The sequence below is a fragment of the Aythya ferina genome (assembly GCF_964211825.1).
Source record: "Aythya ferina genome assembly, chromosome: 8".
In the NCBI taxonomy this organism is placed as follows: Eukaryota; Metazoa; Chordata; class Aves; order Anseriformes; family Anatidae; genus Aythya; species Aythya ferina.
The window spans coordinates 31,682,640-31,698,776 of NC_140304.1; the positions used below are offsets into that span (position 1 = coordinate 31,682,640).

General features: G+C 44.6%; 1 protein-coding gene across 3 annotated transcripts in view; it reads left to right on the plus strand.

Annotated features, from left to right (window-relative positions):
• Window positions 1-13,920, plus strand: part of DNAJC6 (DnaJ heat shock protein family (Hsp40) member C6) — a 44,142-nt gene extending 30,222 nt beyond the window's left edge. For all 3 annotated transcript variants that reach the window (XM_084527671.1, XM_084527670.1, XM_084527669.1), the window contains exons 9-19: window positions 1,034-1,113; window positions 1,291-1,484; window positions 1,602-1,682; window positions 2,519-2,965; window positions 4,060-4,212; window positions 5,555-5,623; window positions 6,355-6,489; window positions 8,002-8,262; window positions 8,620-8,765; window positions 10,623-10,799; window positions 11,669-13,920. In XM_084527671.1, coding sequence (XP_084383797.1) covers window positions 1,034-1,113; window positions 1,291-1,484; window positions 1,602-1,682; window positions 2,519-2,965; window positions 4,060-4,212; window positions 5,555-5,623; window positions 6,355-6,489; window positions 8,002-8,262; window positions 8,620-8,765; window positions 10,623-10,799; window positions 11,669-11,770 — 1,845 coding nt within the window. In that variant the 3' untranslated portion in view covers window positions 11,771-13,920. The remainder of the gene's footprint in view (window positions 1-1,033; window positions 1,114-1,290; window positions 1,485-1,601; window positions 1,683-2,518; window positions 2,966-4,059; window positions 4,213-5,554; window positions 5,624-6,354; window positions 6,490-8,001; window positions 8,263-8,619; window positions 8,766-10,622; window positions 10,800-11,668) is intronic.
• The last annotated feature ends 2,217 nt before the right edge of the window (window positions 13,921-16,137 follow it).

The following is a 16,137-nucleotide window of genomic DNA, read 5'->3' on the forward strand; positions in this document are numbered from 1 at the left end:
AGGCGATGGAAACTAGGGGGAGAGAACAGAGGGGAACCAGAGTGAGCGCACCCGCAGCTCCTCCCCACAGCATAGTAGCAGTGCTGAAAGTGAAAATATTTATTGGTCTGTGCAGTTCTAGGATTTCAGATTGCCTTTAAAATGCTGTTCTCTGGCTCTTGTAATTGCAGAAGAGGAATTTGGAGATGCAGTCTGTTCAGACTAGCAAACTTTTATTGGGTTTGCAATAACCGAATCAGTGGTTGTGATAGACAACTCACTCCATTAACCTTTGTGGCAATGAGGGTTAATTGGTTTAATCAGTGAAATAATCTGAATTGTTGTGACTTAAAGCGTGAAAAGTGATGGGAGGAAGTGGGGGGAAACAAATGTTTTCCCACCTGCTTGGAGTACCACCTCATTTGCTCCCTGCAGGCGGGTGCTGCAGATGGATCAGGCAGAACAGCTTCAGCCTGCAGCTACCAGCTGGGTGTGGTGGCTGCGTTCTCCAGTGGTCACTGTATCTCCTGATACTTTTATCTGAGATCTTAATAATTTTCCTGAAGATATGTTTGAAACCTTACTATTCAAGTTGCAGAGTGACTCATGAATGTTTCTCTTCTTAATTCATTACTGGTGCTGCTTGCAGTATAGATGACACTTTACTGAAGCTGCTACTGCAGGTGAAATGGTCTCATATGTTCCTGGGGTACAAACCTGTTTCTGCAATGTATTTAATGGAAATATGTCAGCTTCATTTAAGTGCTAAAATGTCAAATAGATCCCAGAAATGAAGACAGTCCTGAATGCTGTGAAGGCGCTCCACTGTCCGGAAGCAGAAGGAAAATTTGAAGCAGATGGAAATATTGGGGTTTGAGAAAGGAAAGCTCCGCTTTCTGTAAAACAGGCAGAATGAGTTAGGTTTTGTAGCAGTTATAATTAGTCTATGTAGTAACAGGTAGTAAGGTAGCCTTAAAAGTCTGTATGTGCAGTGAACAAATATTTTAGTTCTGTCAGTTTAAGCTCTTGTTCAGTCTGGTGCTCTGTTTTCCAGATGACCAACACACAAATATTCCAAATTCAATTTCACACTGGATTCATAGCGCTGGGAACAACCACATTAAAATTCACCAAGTGAGTATTTTAAGCTGAGCATTAATCAAACCTGAAGCATAAAAGCCTTATGAAGGCTGAAGGAGAATGTTCACAGCTGAAACATGAAAGTCTGTGTGTGTGCATCTACTGAAAGACTATATAGATTTGCAGAAACATCCTTTTCTTTTTAATTGACCAGTTCTTGTCCCCATTTAGACCTGAGCTGGATGCCTGTGATTCTCCAGACAAATATCCTCAGCTCTTTCATGTCATACTGGAGATAGAAATACAATCTACTGATAGACAAACAGAATTAACTCCTCCTTGGGAGAACTTCACAACAAAAGACATCAATCCAACCATTCTTTTCTCCTCCCATCAGGAGCATCAGGACACTCTTGCTTTGGCAGGTATGAGCTGCACAGCTTTACTCACTTGATTCGAATGGTTACCAAGATGCTGAAATTTGTTTTGGTTTATTTTAATTTTATTGTTTTATTTATTTTTGGTGGTGTTCTGTGCTACAGGTAAATGTCCTACAGATTCACCCCCAGACAACATCAGAAACGTTGGACAGAGTGCGTTCTTCTCATCTCTCAGCTGGCAAGGTAGGCAGACTTAGTCTTTAAAGTAAAATCTGCTTAGAATGAGATAAACAACTTTTTTTCCCCCTCCCTGAAGCACAGAGGGAGGCTGAAGGATCTGACTGTAACATGCCTTTCACATTAGATCAGTGTATTGCTGGTCACACCCGTATGTTGCAATTGAGTGCAAATTAATTTCCTACAATGTCCCCTTCAAACATTGTCTGCTCGTGCTGTGTGTGACAGCCTATTGACATAGTTCTAACATCAACCTTTGCCCTAGGCATCCTTGATGCTAAAACAAAAAACTCAGCTGCTTTTTGCTCATGTTGTACTTAATATATGCGGTGCTACGAGAACGCAGCGCTGAGAGGGTGCCTGTCAGAGAGGCCATTCAATAGCGCTGAATGCCTCAAAACCCTCACGGTGGTGCCAAACGCAGCGTTCCTCCCGTGGCCCCAGGGATATGTTCGGTAGGAACCTGGCCTAGGAGACAAAGCTAGGAAGGTGCTTTTTGTCACTGCTCCTTTTTAATGAGCCTTGTTTTGCCTGCATTTTGAAGCATGGCTGGAGATCACCATGGACGCTTGGTCCTGACCCAGAAACTTGCTCAGTTTTCCTCTGTGTCTGCTCTTCAGACTTCAGGAGAGCCAATTAACCTCCCTCTGTGTTTCCTGATCAATAAAACTGACTGCTTACAATGCAGGCCAGCAAAGACGTTAATTCAATCTTTACCATGGCAGCGTTTTGTTAGGCTTCGTTCTCAGTAGCTTTTTGTTCTACGTGTAAGCTGATTTTTATGGGAGCTTTGTGATGAAAAAACTAACAGCTACCTAATTTTATTTTTAATCGTCATTTAGATCAGAAATCTGACAAAAGTAGCTCTCACCCCACCTCAGAGGATCGAGCAGCGTTGGTGCATGAGGAAAGCGAACAGTCAGATGACGAACTCTTGTCCCTTTCCAGTCAGCACAGTAATGCCAGTGGTGACAAGCCTCACGGGACACCAAAACACAGCAAAAAGCAGCAAGAGCCTCCGGCACCACCCCCGCCTGAAGACGTTGACTTGCTGGGGCTGGATGGTAGCCCCATGAGCAAGAGTTTTCCCTCGCAGCCCGCTGCTGCCCCCTCTAACTCAGACTTGCTGAATGATTTGTTTGGGGTTGGCGGGTCAGGTTCCCAGAGTCAAAGTGGACAGCCCGCTGCTGAGGAGGTCTTTCACGTGGGGGGACCTGGATCAGTGCAGTCAACTCCTCGGCGTTCTGCAGCTTCGGCATCTCCGTCCCCATCCCCGAGGGCAGGAGAAGGTAATGCTGGCTGTGCCCTGCGTGTGACATGGGGCATGTGCTTGAGAATGCCACCTGGGTGATCTGCTCCAGGCTGTTTGTTCCTCCTTGGGTACGCTCATTTCATGAAACTAAGAGCCAGGAGGGATCCCAAGAGGCCTCCCAGCTCCTCTACTCTGATTCAGTGCATTGTCACAGCCGTGAACACTAAGCAGGTCGCCTGGCTGGTTTCTTAAAGTCCCTGGTGGAGCTCAGCTATATGTTTGGCTGGCTTCTTACATTACAGCCACTGGAGGTCATCAGTTTTGCTCTTACTGTGTCCAGTAACACATGAGGAGAATATACATTCACTAAAAACAAGCAAAAAAACTAGCCTCTTGGGTTTTGGTTAGACCTGCAGTGCTTTGGAGTTATTTATTTATTTTAACTTCAGTGGGTCTGGAGCAATGAGGCTTGTCTTGGACTATGAAATGTGGCTACACGATTCTGCTGTTTCTGGTCATTCTGCAGACAAGATAGGCAATATGAGAATATTTTAAAAATTATTTTATTATTTTTGTTGCTCCAAAGATTGAAATCAGACTGGTGGAGGGAATGGTTGAAGAGATGCTAGGAAGAGGGATCTTAGGGAGGGTTAAGTGAGCAGAGGAGGGCAAGTGAAAACCATGTGTAATCAAATAGTGTATGGAGTCCAGTCCAAGTTGCTCAGATTCACTGAGGGTCTCTGAAATAGGTGGTCACTTTTGCCAAAGACAAAATGAGAGCAACTGGCCCGCTCCAACAGCAGGTCTCTGCACCGTGCTTAACTGCACAGTCCCCCTGGGTTTGGTTTGCCTAATCCTTTATGTTACAGCTTGAGAGCTGACACGTTGTCAACGCGTGCATAATTCAAAGAGCACAGTATGCTTACTTTACTTTTTCTCAGCAACTAATAACTTAAAAGTATTTGCAATGCCTGCCAACTTTCTTGTACGGAAACAGTCATTTTTTTTCATTTTGTTAAGGAGGCACTGGCGTGAGCGATGCTGTGGCTGACGTCTTTGGCACTTTCCAGAGGTAGTGCAGTAGTCCTTGTACATGGTTAGTGATTTTGTTTTCTCACATTTGTTTTACAGCAACTGCCTTTGATCCATTTGGAAGTAGCCCTAAGCAAGCTGGTCCAGACCTCCTGGGTTCCTTTCTTGGTTCAGCAAATGTCCCCGGTGATCCTTTCCTTCAGGCAACGAGAAGTCCTTCACCAACTGTGCACAGCGATCCCTTTCACATGGGTAAGAGCGTGAGGATCTTCTGGTGTGTTTAAGTAAACGTGAAATGCTGCTTTTAAATTGTGATGGAGCCATTAAGTACAAACCAATGCTGACCATGAAATGACTGTAAACCACACAAACCCCACGAAACAGGAAAGGGCCTTTTGTCTCCAGACTTACAGCATATTCATATTTGAAGTGTGGTAGGATGAGACTTGTTTTGTTCAAGTCCTATACTTAATTAATTAAGCTATTTGTATACATGAGAAAAGAGACCATGAAGAATGTCTGCCTGCATATTCCTGTGGTTATGAGGTCTCGTTTGAACAAACTGCCATTAATTAAACTAAATAGAGCATGGCATATTAAGCCTGCTAGAGAAAACACGTGTCCTTTGGTGACTTTAGTTAAAGGTATCTGCTTTCTGTAGATCTGATACTAATCCTGGCCAAATTCCCAGTTAAATTTGACTTTCTAATTTCTAGTTTGAAGAAAATATTATTTTTCCTTTGGATTCTTTTAATCTCTTTCTTCATTTGAAATAATGTCCCTTAGCTGTCCCTTTCTCCCCCCATGCCAAAACTTAATATTACAACCTTCCCTGACTGAAACACATTCAGATACTAATTTGTTTGTGTCTGGCCATCTAACACATGTCCCATGCGTAAGAAAGCCTCCCTGGAAAGTCAGAATAACAAAAGGGGCAACTAGTGTGTTGCTGGCACTGCTTCCATCCTTGCTTTGCCAAATTTGGGTACTGGAAATTAACTCTGTGAATAAGACATTCAGGTCACACTTGGAGCTGGCTGCACTAATGAAAGGAATTTAAATGGTATCCCAGCATGATGAGGTGTTAAATTACAACACCAGCGTCTATGTATAATGAAAAGCTGGCAGGGTGAACTGTATAGATGGACAGACTTTGATACAACGTTAAAGAAAAGACTGCTTTCTTTATGGCTTAGGTCTGTGTGGGTGCTGCTCTGCTGTATTTGTGATCTCCATCCTTGCCCTTTGCATATAGGATATTTGCTTGGGTTGTGATGTGTTCAGAAAGGCAAAAACCTATGTTATTCTGGTGATAAGGTTATACAAACTTACATACAAAGCCTCTGGCTAAAGTTGCCATGAAATGAAGACTGTAAATCTATGTCCTTCCCCGCTCACCTCTGTATAGTATGAGATCAGAAACAAATTGTAAATATGCAATGTTCTTTGTGGGGCAGAAGTTCACTCCAATTAGCAAATGGACACAGCCCTGTACTGTCTCTCTTGCTCCTTGCTCCCTGCCCTTCCTAGGTGCTGGATTATGTTGTTTTTGCTGTATTGCTCTGAGATGTTTATACGTACTCATTCTGCTTAGCTTCTAGCACACCAACGGTTTCCATACAACCAGATGTTTCAGGTGGTTGGGACTGGCCCAGCAAACCAGGTATGTGTCGTAAGAACACAAGGACACTTAAGAAACCCTTAGTGAACCCTGAGAGAGGAGAGGCTACCAGTGACTGCAGACAATGAGTTGCCACTTTCTGCTGCTTAGCACATTGATTAATACATTGATTAATACAGCAAAGCTTGGATCAGGATTTTAGTCTTGTCTGAACTGCAGCAAGTACTATTGCTGTGGTCTCCCAGTCATCCATGTGAGTGTCTGGCTAGAGATTGCTAAACTTCTTCAAAAATCTGTGTTTCCTTCCTCAGAAGACCAGGGCTTGAGGTGGGACAGGTGGGGGTGTATGCAATTTTGTTTTGTTAAGATGTGGAGTCAGGAGGACCTGGGAAATGCTGTACGTTCCTTGGATGCTGCTAAATAACAGCATGATTCTTTTTTACTCCTGGGAGAGTATGTGTGTCCTACCAAAACTTGCTTCGTGAAGGCTTTTAGTTCTTAAAATATATCCATTTATCATAATTACTCTGTCACTGCAGACAGTCTGGGGAATGTTCTCGTTGCTGAGCCTAATTGTGAGTGGGAGTGCAAGCAGTCTGGGCCAACGCTGAATTGAGAGTGCTCAGGAACCTGACAACAATACACTTAATTTTAACAGCAGTCTTGTAACATTATGTGACTGAGCACTGGTTAAGAGCTGCACTCAGCTAAAATAAGGATAAAAACTGATGTGTTTTTTTTTTTTTTTTTTTCTCCCCTTTCCTTTCTTTAAGGCGGCCTAGGTATGGGAAGCAGGTCAGCTGCCACCAGTCCTACAGGATCCCTCCATAGCACTCCTACTCATCAGCCTAAACCCCAAACACTGGATCCATTTGCTGACCTGGGGACTCTTGGAGCGAGTTTAGCAGGTTTGCATCCCTTACACAAAACGTTACCAGCTTCCTCTGTCTTAGAGAAATAAAACGAACAACCTGATATATGACAAAGAACTTTGTGGGTTTTCTCAGCCTAGCTGCATGCCAGTGCCACTTTGAGGCATTCCCTCCTGCATAATTCTCTGTAAGTTTTTAGCAAGCCTGTGCTTTTACTGATGTTCCATCAAAAAAAAAAAAAAAGTGCTAACAACCTGTTGGGAGCCTGTAGGCTACATGGTTTGCAAAGCGAAGCCTCAGTCTCAGCAGCATCCTTAGACAAAAACCCTTGATACTGATGGGTTTAACTCCAACTGCAGAACTGTTGCTGCAGACCTTGGAGCAGTGCCTGGGAACAGGTGCTGGCTCTTCAAAGCTCCTGGGGTCCTTGAGGAAATATTTTGTCCTTCTAGCCTTGACTCACTTTCCTCCTTTTCTGAAGAAACCTGTGGAACCTCACTAGTCTGCCTCCAATTTGCAGCATTATCAGAAAGTGGAGTCCAAATCCATTTTCATTTTCACCTGGCCACAAAGAACTGTTTACTTGGCTCTGAGACAAGCATTTCCTCCTTGTTTTATCTCACAAAACTATCAGCAAACCATCAGCCCCAACGTTTAAAAAGTCAATTTTGACAAATGATTTAAGTTTTCCTTAAAATCCAGCATGTCAGTCTCCCTGACTCTGGTAAATAGATTTTTCTCCCCTTTGTCACTGCCCTCAGCTCTTTGCAAGCCATTGTGGTTTTATCTGATGTTTGTTTTCTCCTTTGCGTCAGTACCAGCATGGTTCTGGAATTAGGTTTCCCAGTTCCCTCTGCTGGATCACTAGCTGCTCTGCAGGAGCAAAATAAAAAGAATGCCAAGACTCATGTCAGAGCGGTTGAGGTGCTTTTAAAGCATGTATTCTGTAGCAAAGCTATGGGGTTCAAAAACAAATGACTTGGCTTGCACAGGATATTTAACCACATTTTTGTTGTTCATAACTAAGTCAAAAGCACTTGACCCACTTTCCATGGCATGTTCCAGAGCTCAAAGTTAAGTGTGGAGATTAGTCTCAAATAATAAAACGTCAACACTAAATATCACCCAGCACAAACTAAATCAGAGAACCAGCCCCTAAAGTAACAAGGTGCTGAAAGAAACACCTCTGTGGGATAACACCACAGCAGCACAGCGTGAGGAGATAGTATTTCAGCGTGTCAACTAGGTAGTAACACAGCAGCTGTGGTTCCCAGCTAGCTGGGTGTCACTGTCCCTGCTTTTCCCCAGTAAGCTGCTGCTCTGATTTCACTGCGAGCTCCAAAGGCGGGTGCTGTCTCTTAAGCAGTTTGCAGAGCGATGGCAGGAAAGTTGCAGGGCTTTGCATGATGTTGCGAAAGTACGGTTGTGGCAGAGCTGAAAGTGGAAGCCAGCCGCCTGGGGGATTTTGTTTAGGTTCCCTTTTCGGAAAGTGAGTCATTGCCCTGTTTTCTAACGCACGCCGTCACTCTTTTTCCCCGTACCGTGCAGGTGGGCCTTCGTTTGCCAGTAAACCAACCACGCCGACAGGCATGGGAGGAGGATTCCCCCCCTCGCCGCAGAAACCCTCTCCCCAGCCCATGGGCGGCAGCAGTTGGCAGCAAGGAGCTGGCTACGGCTGGCAGCAGGCACAGCCCAAAGCCCAGCCAAGCATGCCTCATGCCTCTCCCCAGAACAAGCCCAATTACAACGTGAGCTTCTCAGCAATGCCGGGAGCACAAAGCGAGCGTGGAAAAGGACCAGCTAACGCTGGTAAGCATTTCAGAGTTCAGTGTCCGAAAGGTTGGCTCTTTGCAATGCTGCTCAAACATTTGCATTAATGCACAAACACCAAAGCAGGCTAGAGTCTGGCAAGCTGATCATTTGATTTATGAAGTTCAACACTACTTGTCCTGTCCTAGACTCTAAAGCATGCTAATACGTAGAAAATCCTGGATTAAAATGGGTGATGATGATAATTCTAAAGTAGCATTAGCTTATACCTCTTTTGTGAGAACCTACATATATTCATCAGCACTCTGAGACTGGTAGAGTGTGGGGAGGGTGACTGGGGTGGAAAATCTGTGTTAAATAAACCTGCATTGTGAGAACAACTTCTTGCTTTTCAAGATTCAAAACCAAAAGTGTCTGCAGATTTCGAAGATCTATTATCTGGCCAAGGTTTTAATGCTCACAAGGACAAGAAGGGGCCCAAAACAATAGCTGAGATGAGAAAGGAAGAAATGGCTAAGGAAATGGACCCTGAAAAACTGAAAGTAAGCAACGTTCCTATTTATGTGGTTAGTCATTCAATCTGTCTTTCACTCTCCTCATGCTGGAGGCTGCTTAAACACCGCTCCTGTTTTAGCACTTAATCTAGTGCACATCCTCCATGGCATTGCTGGATTGCAAACACACACGGTACCTCTCATCCTTGTTTGCCATAAGGTAGGTGTCTGAACTCGGCAGTGTCATGAACTGCTGTGCTCCCCATCCGCACCCCAGACAGCAATGTGATCAGTAAACGGTCGGATACTGCAGGTAGTGGAGAATATCTTAAAGAATCTCCACTATTGCATCAGAAGGAGAGATACCGCTTGGAGAAAGGAGTGAGTTTTTCTAAAAGTAACGCCCTCTCTCCTGAAATCACTGCTCTTTCATCTGGCTCATTTGTAAGAAGCTAAGGTCTCTGCCTGTCCTTCTGCCAAACCCAGCTTTTGGCCAAATGAGGGACCTTGCCTCAGAATGAGACTGCCTTGGGGCAGAAAGTGAGAGCTTCCTGCTGTTTGTTCATATAACACATTTTCACACCTATCCTGGAGAGGTGAATATCCTTTGGAATGCAATTAAAACTCCAAGGATTCATTTCTGTCCTAAACGAGACTGTGGCAAGCAACAGTGGCTTGCTCAGTTCATGGCTGCTGGTCTGCCACATTACTGCAGCTCTGACTAGCAGGCACAGCTGATGGAACTAAACCTCAGTCTCATTAATCTTGTCTACTTTGGAATTCCCTCATCTCACCAGAATAAATTGCCAAACTACAGGTCTATTATGAAGGGAAGGAAATCAATTCTGTCCCACTCTGCTTTGGGAATGTAAAGCCACAAATTATAATTACAGAAAGATACAGAACTGAGAGTGAAAGCCCAAAGCAAAAGCCAAGCAAACTTCTAAAAACCAGAAGAGCAGAATGAGTGGTTATTAATACATTTTCTTTAACTTTTTGGAAAGTTTAACATTTGGAAAGTGTGTGCCAGCAACCATGCTGCTTGTAATTGAGCTGGGCAGCAGTCATGCCATCAGCTGGGCGGGCACGCTTCTCTCAATTCCTGAGCTGTACAACTTCAGCTATTCGTGTGGTACCACTTAATGTGTGCAACATTTTCCCCTCAGCAAGCTGCAGAATTACTGAAGCGTGATTCTCCATTCCCAATACCATTCACTTTGCTCTGATGCATTTTATTTTGTTGAATCACTTCTTAAGACTCGGAGTTTATTTACACTTTGGTTTTGGTGTTTGCATCCCTGTCCTCCTCCCTTTCTGCAAGTGTGGGCTAAAATGGCAACCACTAAGAGGGACTGCATCATCTAGGGAAGTGTTTTATTTAACTGCTGGATTACAGATTTTTAAAAAAAAAAATCAGGCACATGGAGACAATTTGAGGCTTCTGACACAGAGTTTAAAAGGATTTGCAATGAAGCCAATTTTCAGCATGATTCTTTTATGCATGTCTAAATAGTAAAGTCTTCTAAAGATGTGTATCCACAGCAGAGTTCCAATCAAGCTTATTTTTAAGTATGCAATTAAGCTTGCCGAAGAGCCACGCAGTTAAACATTTCATTTATCTTTTGACTGTTCCATCTAATGATTGTTCGGAAGTGTTCTTTGCAATGGACCAGCTCAGTAATTTTGACAGGGGTGTTGCTCTGGGTGTTTCTTAACTTTCAAGTAGTGACATAAAAATTACAAAACTGACAGATATCTTCAACAAATATCTCCCAAAGGCCTTCTAAAACTTGGGGAAAAAATACGAGATGCTCCTTGGAGTCATTGCTTTTCAAATGGAGAAACCTTTTCCTACCGGAATATCTGATGTAAGGCATAAATTAAGATTCACGTTCATCTCTTCAGGTCCTGGAATGGATTGAAGGGAAGGAGAGAAATATACGAGCGCTGCTGTCCACTATGCACACTGTCTTGTGGGCAGGGGAAACCAAGTGGAAACCTGTCAGTATGGCAGATCTTGTAACGCCAGAGCAAGTGAAGAAGGTCTACCGGCGGGCAGTGCTTGTGGTTCATCCCGACAAGGTGAGATTTTCCTAGTTCACGCTGTTCAGAAATTATCACTGTCCTCAAATAAGATTAATTATAAAGTGTTAAATGCGGTTGAATAATTAATTGGTACAAACAAGTTTGTAGTAACTTTCTAGTTCAAGATTTTTTCAAGATTTAAAGGTGAGAACTGAAAGTGTGTCTGGTCCCAGGTCTGTGCTTGCTACAAGCCACTCTGAGCAAGAGATTCTCACCTTCGCTTTGACTCTAAGCTGTGTTTCTGGTGAATGACAGCCCAGAATATTGTGCCTGCTAGAGGAGATGGGGATGTGGTGAAGGCAGGGGTGGGTCCTACAGCTGAACTTCTAAAACAGAAGAATCAGGTTCTGATTATCAGACTTGTGGCTTCTGGTCTTGCTGCTTACGCTTAGCAGCCTGCATGCAATGACACAATCTGGGAAACCGTCTGGTGATGAGGCTTCCACCTTGAAGGAAATGGAGGCTCTGAGGTTTTCAGGGCAGTGGGTGGCAAGGCTTGAGAAGATGCAGGCTGCAGAGAGGATTGCAGGGATGCTGCTTTTATCAAGGAACTGTGTCAAGTGGTAGCTCTCCCCCTTCAGTGCAGGTAAAGTGCCTCTTGCAAAGCTTAGATTAAAGCTTTTTGCCCCTCTTGGGACTGCATTGCTTCTGAGGGGCTATCAGCTCTGAGGAGCAGAAGAGCTGAAGAGCTAAGAAACTTTTAACCTACAAACAAGGTAAGCAGCCCTCAACTGGAGTCAAAGAAAAAAATGAAAACAATTTATGGAAAGCGAACGATAACGGCTTGAGAATCTAACTGCACAGAGGTCTGCTTCTGGTAGTTTCACCTGGTAAATGTGATACCTCTGTTTCTGTTTCTGTTCTAGGCCACCGGGCAGCCATATGAACAATATGCAAAGATGATATTTATGGAGCTAAATGATGCCTGGTCAGAATTTGAAAACCAAGGACAAAAACCCTTGTATTAGATACTTTCTCAGTCTCCACTACAAACCTGTGCTAGTGCTTGTATAGTCTCTTGTCACAAATGTCACAGATCAACCAAACTCTGGCTGGAAATTCAGAAGTTTCAGAAAACTAAGAGCCTAATACTTATCATGAAGAACAAGAGAAAGGTTTCCTTATACTTGTTTCAAGAATCCTGAGCTCAAAGGAACTCTAGCCACCTGGCTTGCCATATGGGAGCCAAGAGGCTACAGTTACTCGTAACATTTTTTTCCCCTTTGGATTCTAGTGGGGTGAGAGAGAACACATTCTGGGAAAAGGTGGAATTGTTCTGTCTCTGACACAGTGTATCTGGTGAATTTCCTACTTTTTTTTTTTTGTGTGTGTGTGCAAAATGTGATATGGCAACACTTCACTTGAGTTCTCTAACTGGTGGTGAAGCCCAGACTTTGATGTACTTTCTTCCTAGGTTTGGATCAACCTTTATCAAATTTAAGTGCTCGGATGTGATTTAGGCACATTTCTAACAGTCACCATTTGCTGCTTAATTGCTCATGTAGTATAGTATGTCTGAGTAGAGACAAAGCCAAAGCCTGGGTTGATCAGTGTGGCAGCTTACTGCTGCTTTACGCATTAATACTGTACTTCACCTCACAGTCCAGCAGTGAAATGTATGGAACAAATTCCTCAGCATCACAGAGCAAGTGTCTTTAAAGCAAACAACAAGTAATTGATGTTAAACTGCACCTTGTTGGCTTGTTAAACAGCAGTTATGGGGGAATCATGAACTGGGGGGAAGGGTGGTTCCACAGCTGTAAAAAGGGAAGGATGAGCACTGTACTTCCCGTGAAGTTCTCATCAGTAGGTTGAAAGCATCAAACAAAATAAATATTGACAAGCTAAAACTCTGCTGAGAAGTTTTAGCAACCTCCTAGACTATAGGTAACACTTCCCCTCCTGAGCATTCAGAAGACTTTTTCCAGCCCACCTGCATCACCTCTATGCCTTTATCAGCTCCAGAACATGTGGCAAAGGCTCTTGGCAGAATGCAACCCATTGCAATTTCACTTTCAGACCGTGGTGTACAAGCTGTCATGTAGACATCTGTGGGCCAGGTCTGATTTTTGAGGTAAATACACTGCAAATTGATTATCTTAGAAGTTTGTTTTGGACCAAAGCAATAATATCACAATGAAGTATCTTTGCTGAAGCATCTTTCCTAGTTAAAAACCAAATTATGCTCCTCACCCCAAATCTGACTTTCTCCTTTTCTAGAATCACTAAAGCTAGCAGTTCAGTTACCAACAAATTGTATCTGTATTTGCGCTTTGAGAAGGCAGGTACATGGAGAAGATAGGCAGGAAATCATTTGTATTTGCTGCTTGAGGATCAGGTTGCCATCTGATGTGAGTCTTTAAAGCTGGTGGTTTTTAAAGACAATCCACTTGTTGTTGCACTTAAATTTTCAAGTGGCAAACCTTTTACTGCAAAGACAGTGTGTCAAAGTACATTGCTTTCTGTATAAAAGTCATCCTTTTGTTGTATCGGTCCATTATTTACTACCATTAACTGGAAATGTGAAACCAACACATAGGTCTCCTTTTATATAAAGGACCTTAAGATAATAGTAACAAACTGGATGTTATTTATTAATGTTTTGATCCAGTATGTGCTTGTCTTATTTAAAGAGATATCTGGAATGTGAATTATGTTCCTGTGATTCGTTGGTTTGTTTCTCATTCACATTTGTAGATATTGTGACCTATGCCTATATAATAAAAAGGATCTCATTACTATAATGTACTTTTTTTAATAATGAGAACTACATTAGCTTTGTATCAAGTTTGTCATGGCAAACAACTCTGGATACTCATCTTCACAAAATCCAAATCCATCATTAAACTTTATCTACCAAAAGAAACCTTACCCCACTTAAACTTTGATTACTTCATCCCTAATGTTTTTATGGATGCATGAAAGTATTAGGACGTATGTATATCAAGATAATTAACTAAAAAAAAAAAATTCTTGTCATATCTGGTAGTGACAGAGGTTATCAATGTTCAGGTTTACCGTTTGACTAAATTATTGTAATTTTTGTAAATACGGTATATACTCAATGAAATTGTGACTGGTCTAAAACATTTGTATATACATTAAAAGCTCAAATTAACATTGTGGTATGGTTTGTGCTGGGGGGTTGAGGTGGGGGAATTCTGCCTGCTTGCTTTCAACAGGTACCTTCTCTGTAAGTGCTGGATAAGCAAAAAAAAACAAAAACAAGTATATTGTAGGTCCCAGATCTTTACGTTAGCAGTAGCTGTACCAAGATGTAAATCTGTATTGAATTCCCTGGGTTTTATTTGTTGGGAAATAACTTGTCTGTATCAGACCCGATATGGAATGAGAAGAGGCACTTAGATGTGCACAAGTCGATGGGGCCGGATGGGATCCACCCAAGGGTACTGATGGAACTGGCAGAGGAGCTGGCCAAGCCACTGTCCATCATTTATCAACAGTCCTGGCTATCGGGGGAGGTCCCAATCGACTGGCGGCTAGCAAATGTGACGCCCATCTACAAGAAGGGCCGGAGGGCAGACCCAGGAAACTACAGGCCTGTCAGTTTGACCTCAGTGCCAGGAAAGCTCATGGAGCAGATCCTCCTGAGAGTCATCATGCAGCACTTGAAGGGGAAGCAGGCGATCAGGCCCAGTCAGCATGGCTTTATGAAAGGCAGGTCATGCCTGACGAACCTGATCTCCTTCTATGACAGAGTGACGCGCTGGGTGGATGAGGGAAAGGCTGTGGATGTGGTCTACCTTGACTTCAGCAAGGCTTTTGACACCGTCTCCCACAGCATTCTCCTCAAGAAACTGGCTGCTCTTGGCTTGGACTGGCGCACGCTTCGTTGGGTTAGAAACTGGCTGGATAGCCGGGCCCAAAGAGTCGTGGTGAATGGAGCCAAGTCCAGTTGGAGGCCAGTCACTAGTGGCGTCCCCCAGGGCTCGGTGCTGGGGCCGGTCCTCTTTAATATCTTCATCGATGATCTGGACGAGGGCATCGAGTGCACCCTCAGTAAGTTCGCAGATGACACCAAGTTAGGTGCGTGTGTCGATCTGCTTGAGGGTAGGAAAGCTCTGCAGGAGGATCTGGATAGGCTGGACCGATGGGCTGAGGTCAACTGCATGAAGTTCAACAAGGCCAAGTGCCGGGTCCTGCACCTGGGGCGCAATAACCCCAAGCAGAGCTACAGGCTGGGAGAGGAATGGTTGGAAAGCTGCCAGGCAGAGAAGGACCTGGGAGTGATGGTGGACAGTCGGCTGAATATGAGCCAGCAGTGTGCTCAGGTGGCCAAGAAGGTCAACGGCATCCTGGCTTGTATCAGGAACAGTGTGACCAGCAGGGCTAGGGAGGTGATCGTCCCCCTGTACTCAGCTCTGGTGAGGCCGCACCTCGAGTGCTGTGTTCAATTTTGGGCCCCTCACTACAAGAAGGACATCGAGGTGCTCGAGCGGGTGCAGAGAAGGGCGACGAAGCTGGTGAGGGGCCTGGAGAACAAGTCCTACGAGGAGCGGCTGAGGGAGCTGGGCTTGTTCAGCCTGGAGAAGAGGAGGCTCAGGGGCGACCTTATCGCTCTTTTTAGGTACCTCAAGGGAGGCTGTAGCGAGGTGGGGGTTGGCCTGTTCTCCCACGTGCCTGGTGACAGGACGAGGGGGAATGGGCTTAAGTTGAGCCAGGGGAGTTTTAGGTTAGATGTTAGGAAGAACTTCTTTACAGAAAGGGTTGTGAGGCACTGGAACAGGCTGCCCAGGGAAGTGGTGGAGTCACCATCCTTGGAAGTCTTCAAAAGACGTTTAGATGTAGAGCTTAGGGATATGGTTTAGTGGGGACTGTTAGCGTTAGGTTGGAGGTTGGACTCGATGACCTTGAGGTCTCTTCCAACCTAGAAAATTCTGTGATCTGTGAGGTGGTAGCCTGAGATGGGGGCTATTTAAAGAAAATCTCCCTTGGGAGGTGGGTTCTAAGAGCTTTGCAAAAATTGTTACTTCAAAAAGGCGGCTTTTGTGCCAAAGCTTCCCCTTTGTATGACGGGGTGCCAAAACCCTCAGTGCTTGAAGACCTGCCCTAAAAGCGACGTGGCGGAACTGGGGGTGAGCCGGGGGCTCCTGACACGGGTGGGTGCTGCTGGGGAGGGGCTTTTTGGGGCGAGAAAAGGGGTTTTTGGGGAGGGTGCTGCGTGAAGCCGTGCACACGGGGCCCTGTCCCCTCAGCCGCCTCAGCGCCTGCCAGGGGCCGGCCCCCCCCACGCCCCGTTACCATGGCGACGGGCAGCCCCTTCCCGCCTCCCGCCCCTTAAAGGGCCCGCAGCCCCTTTCCGCAGCCGCGCTCC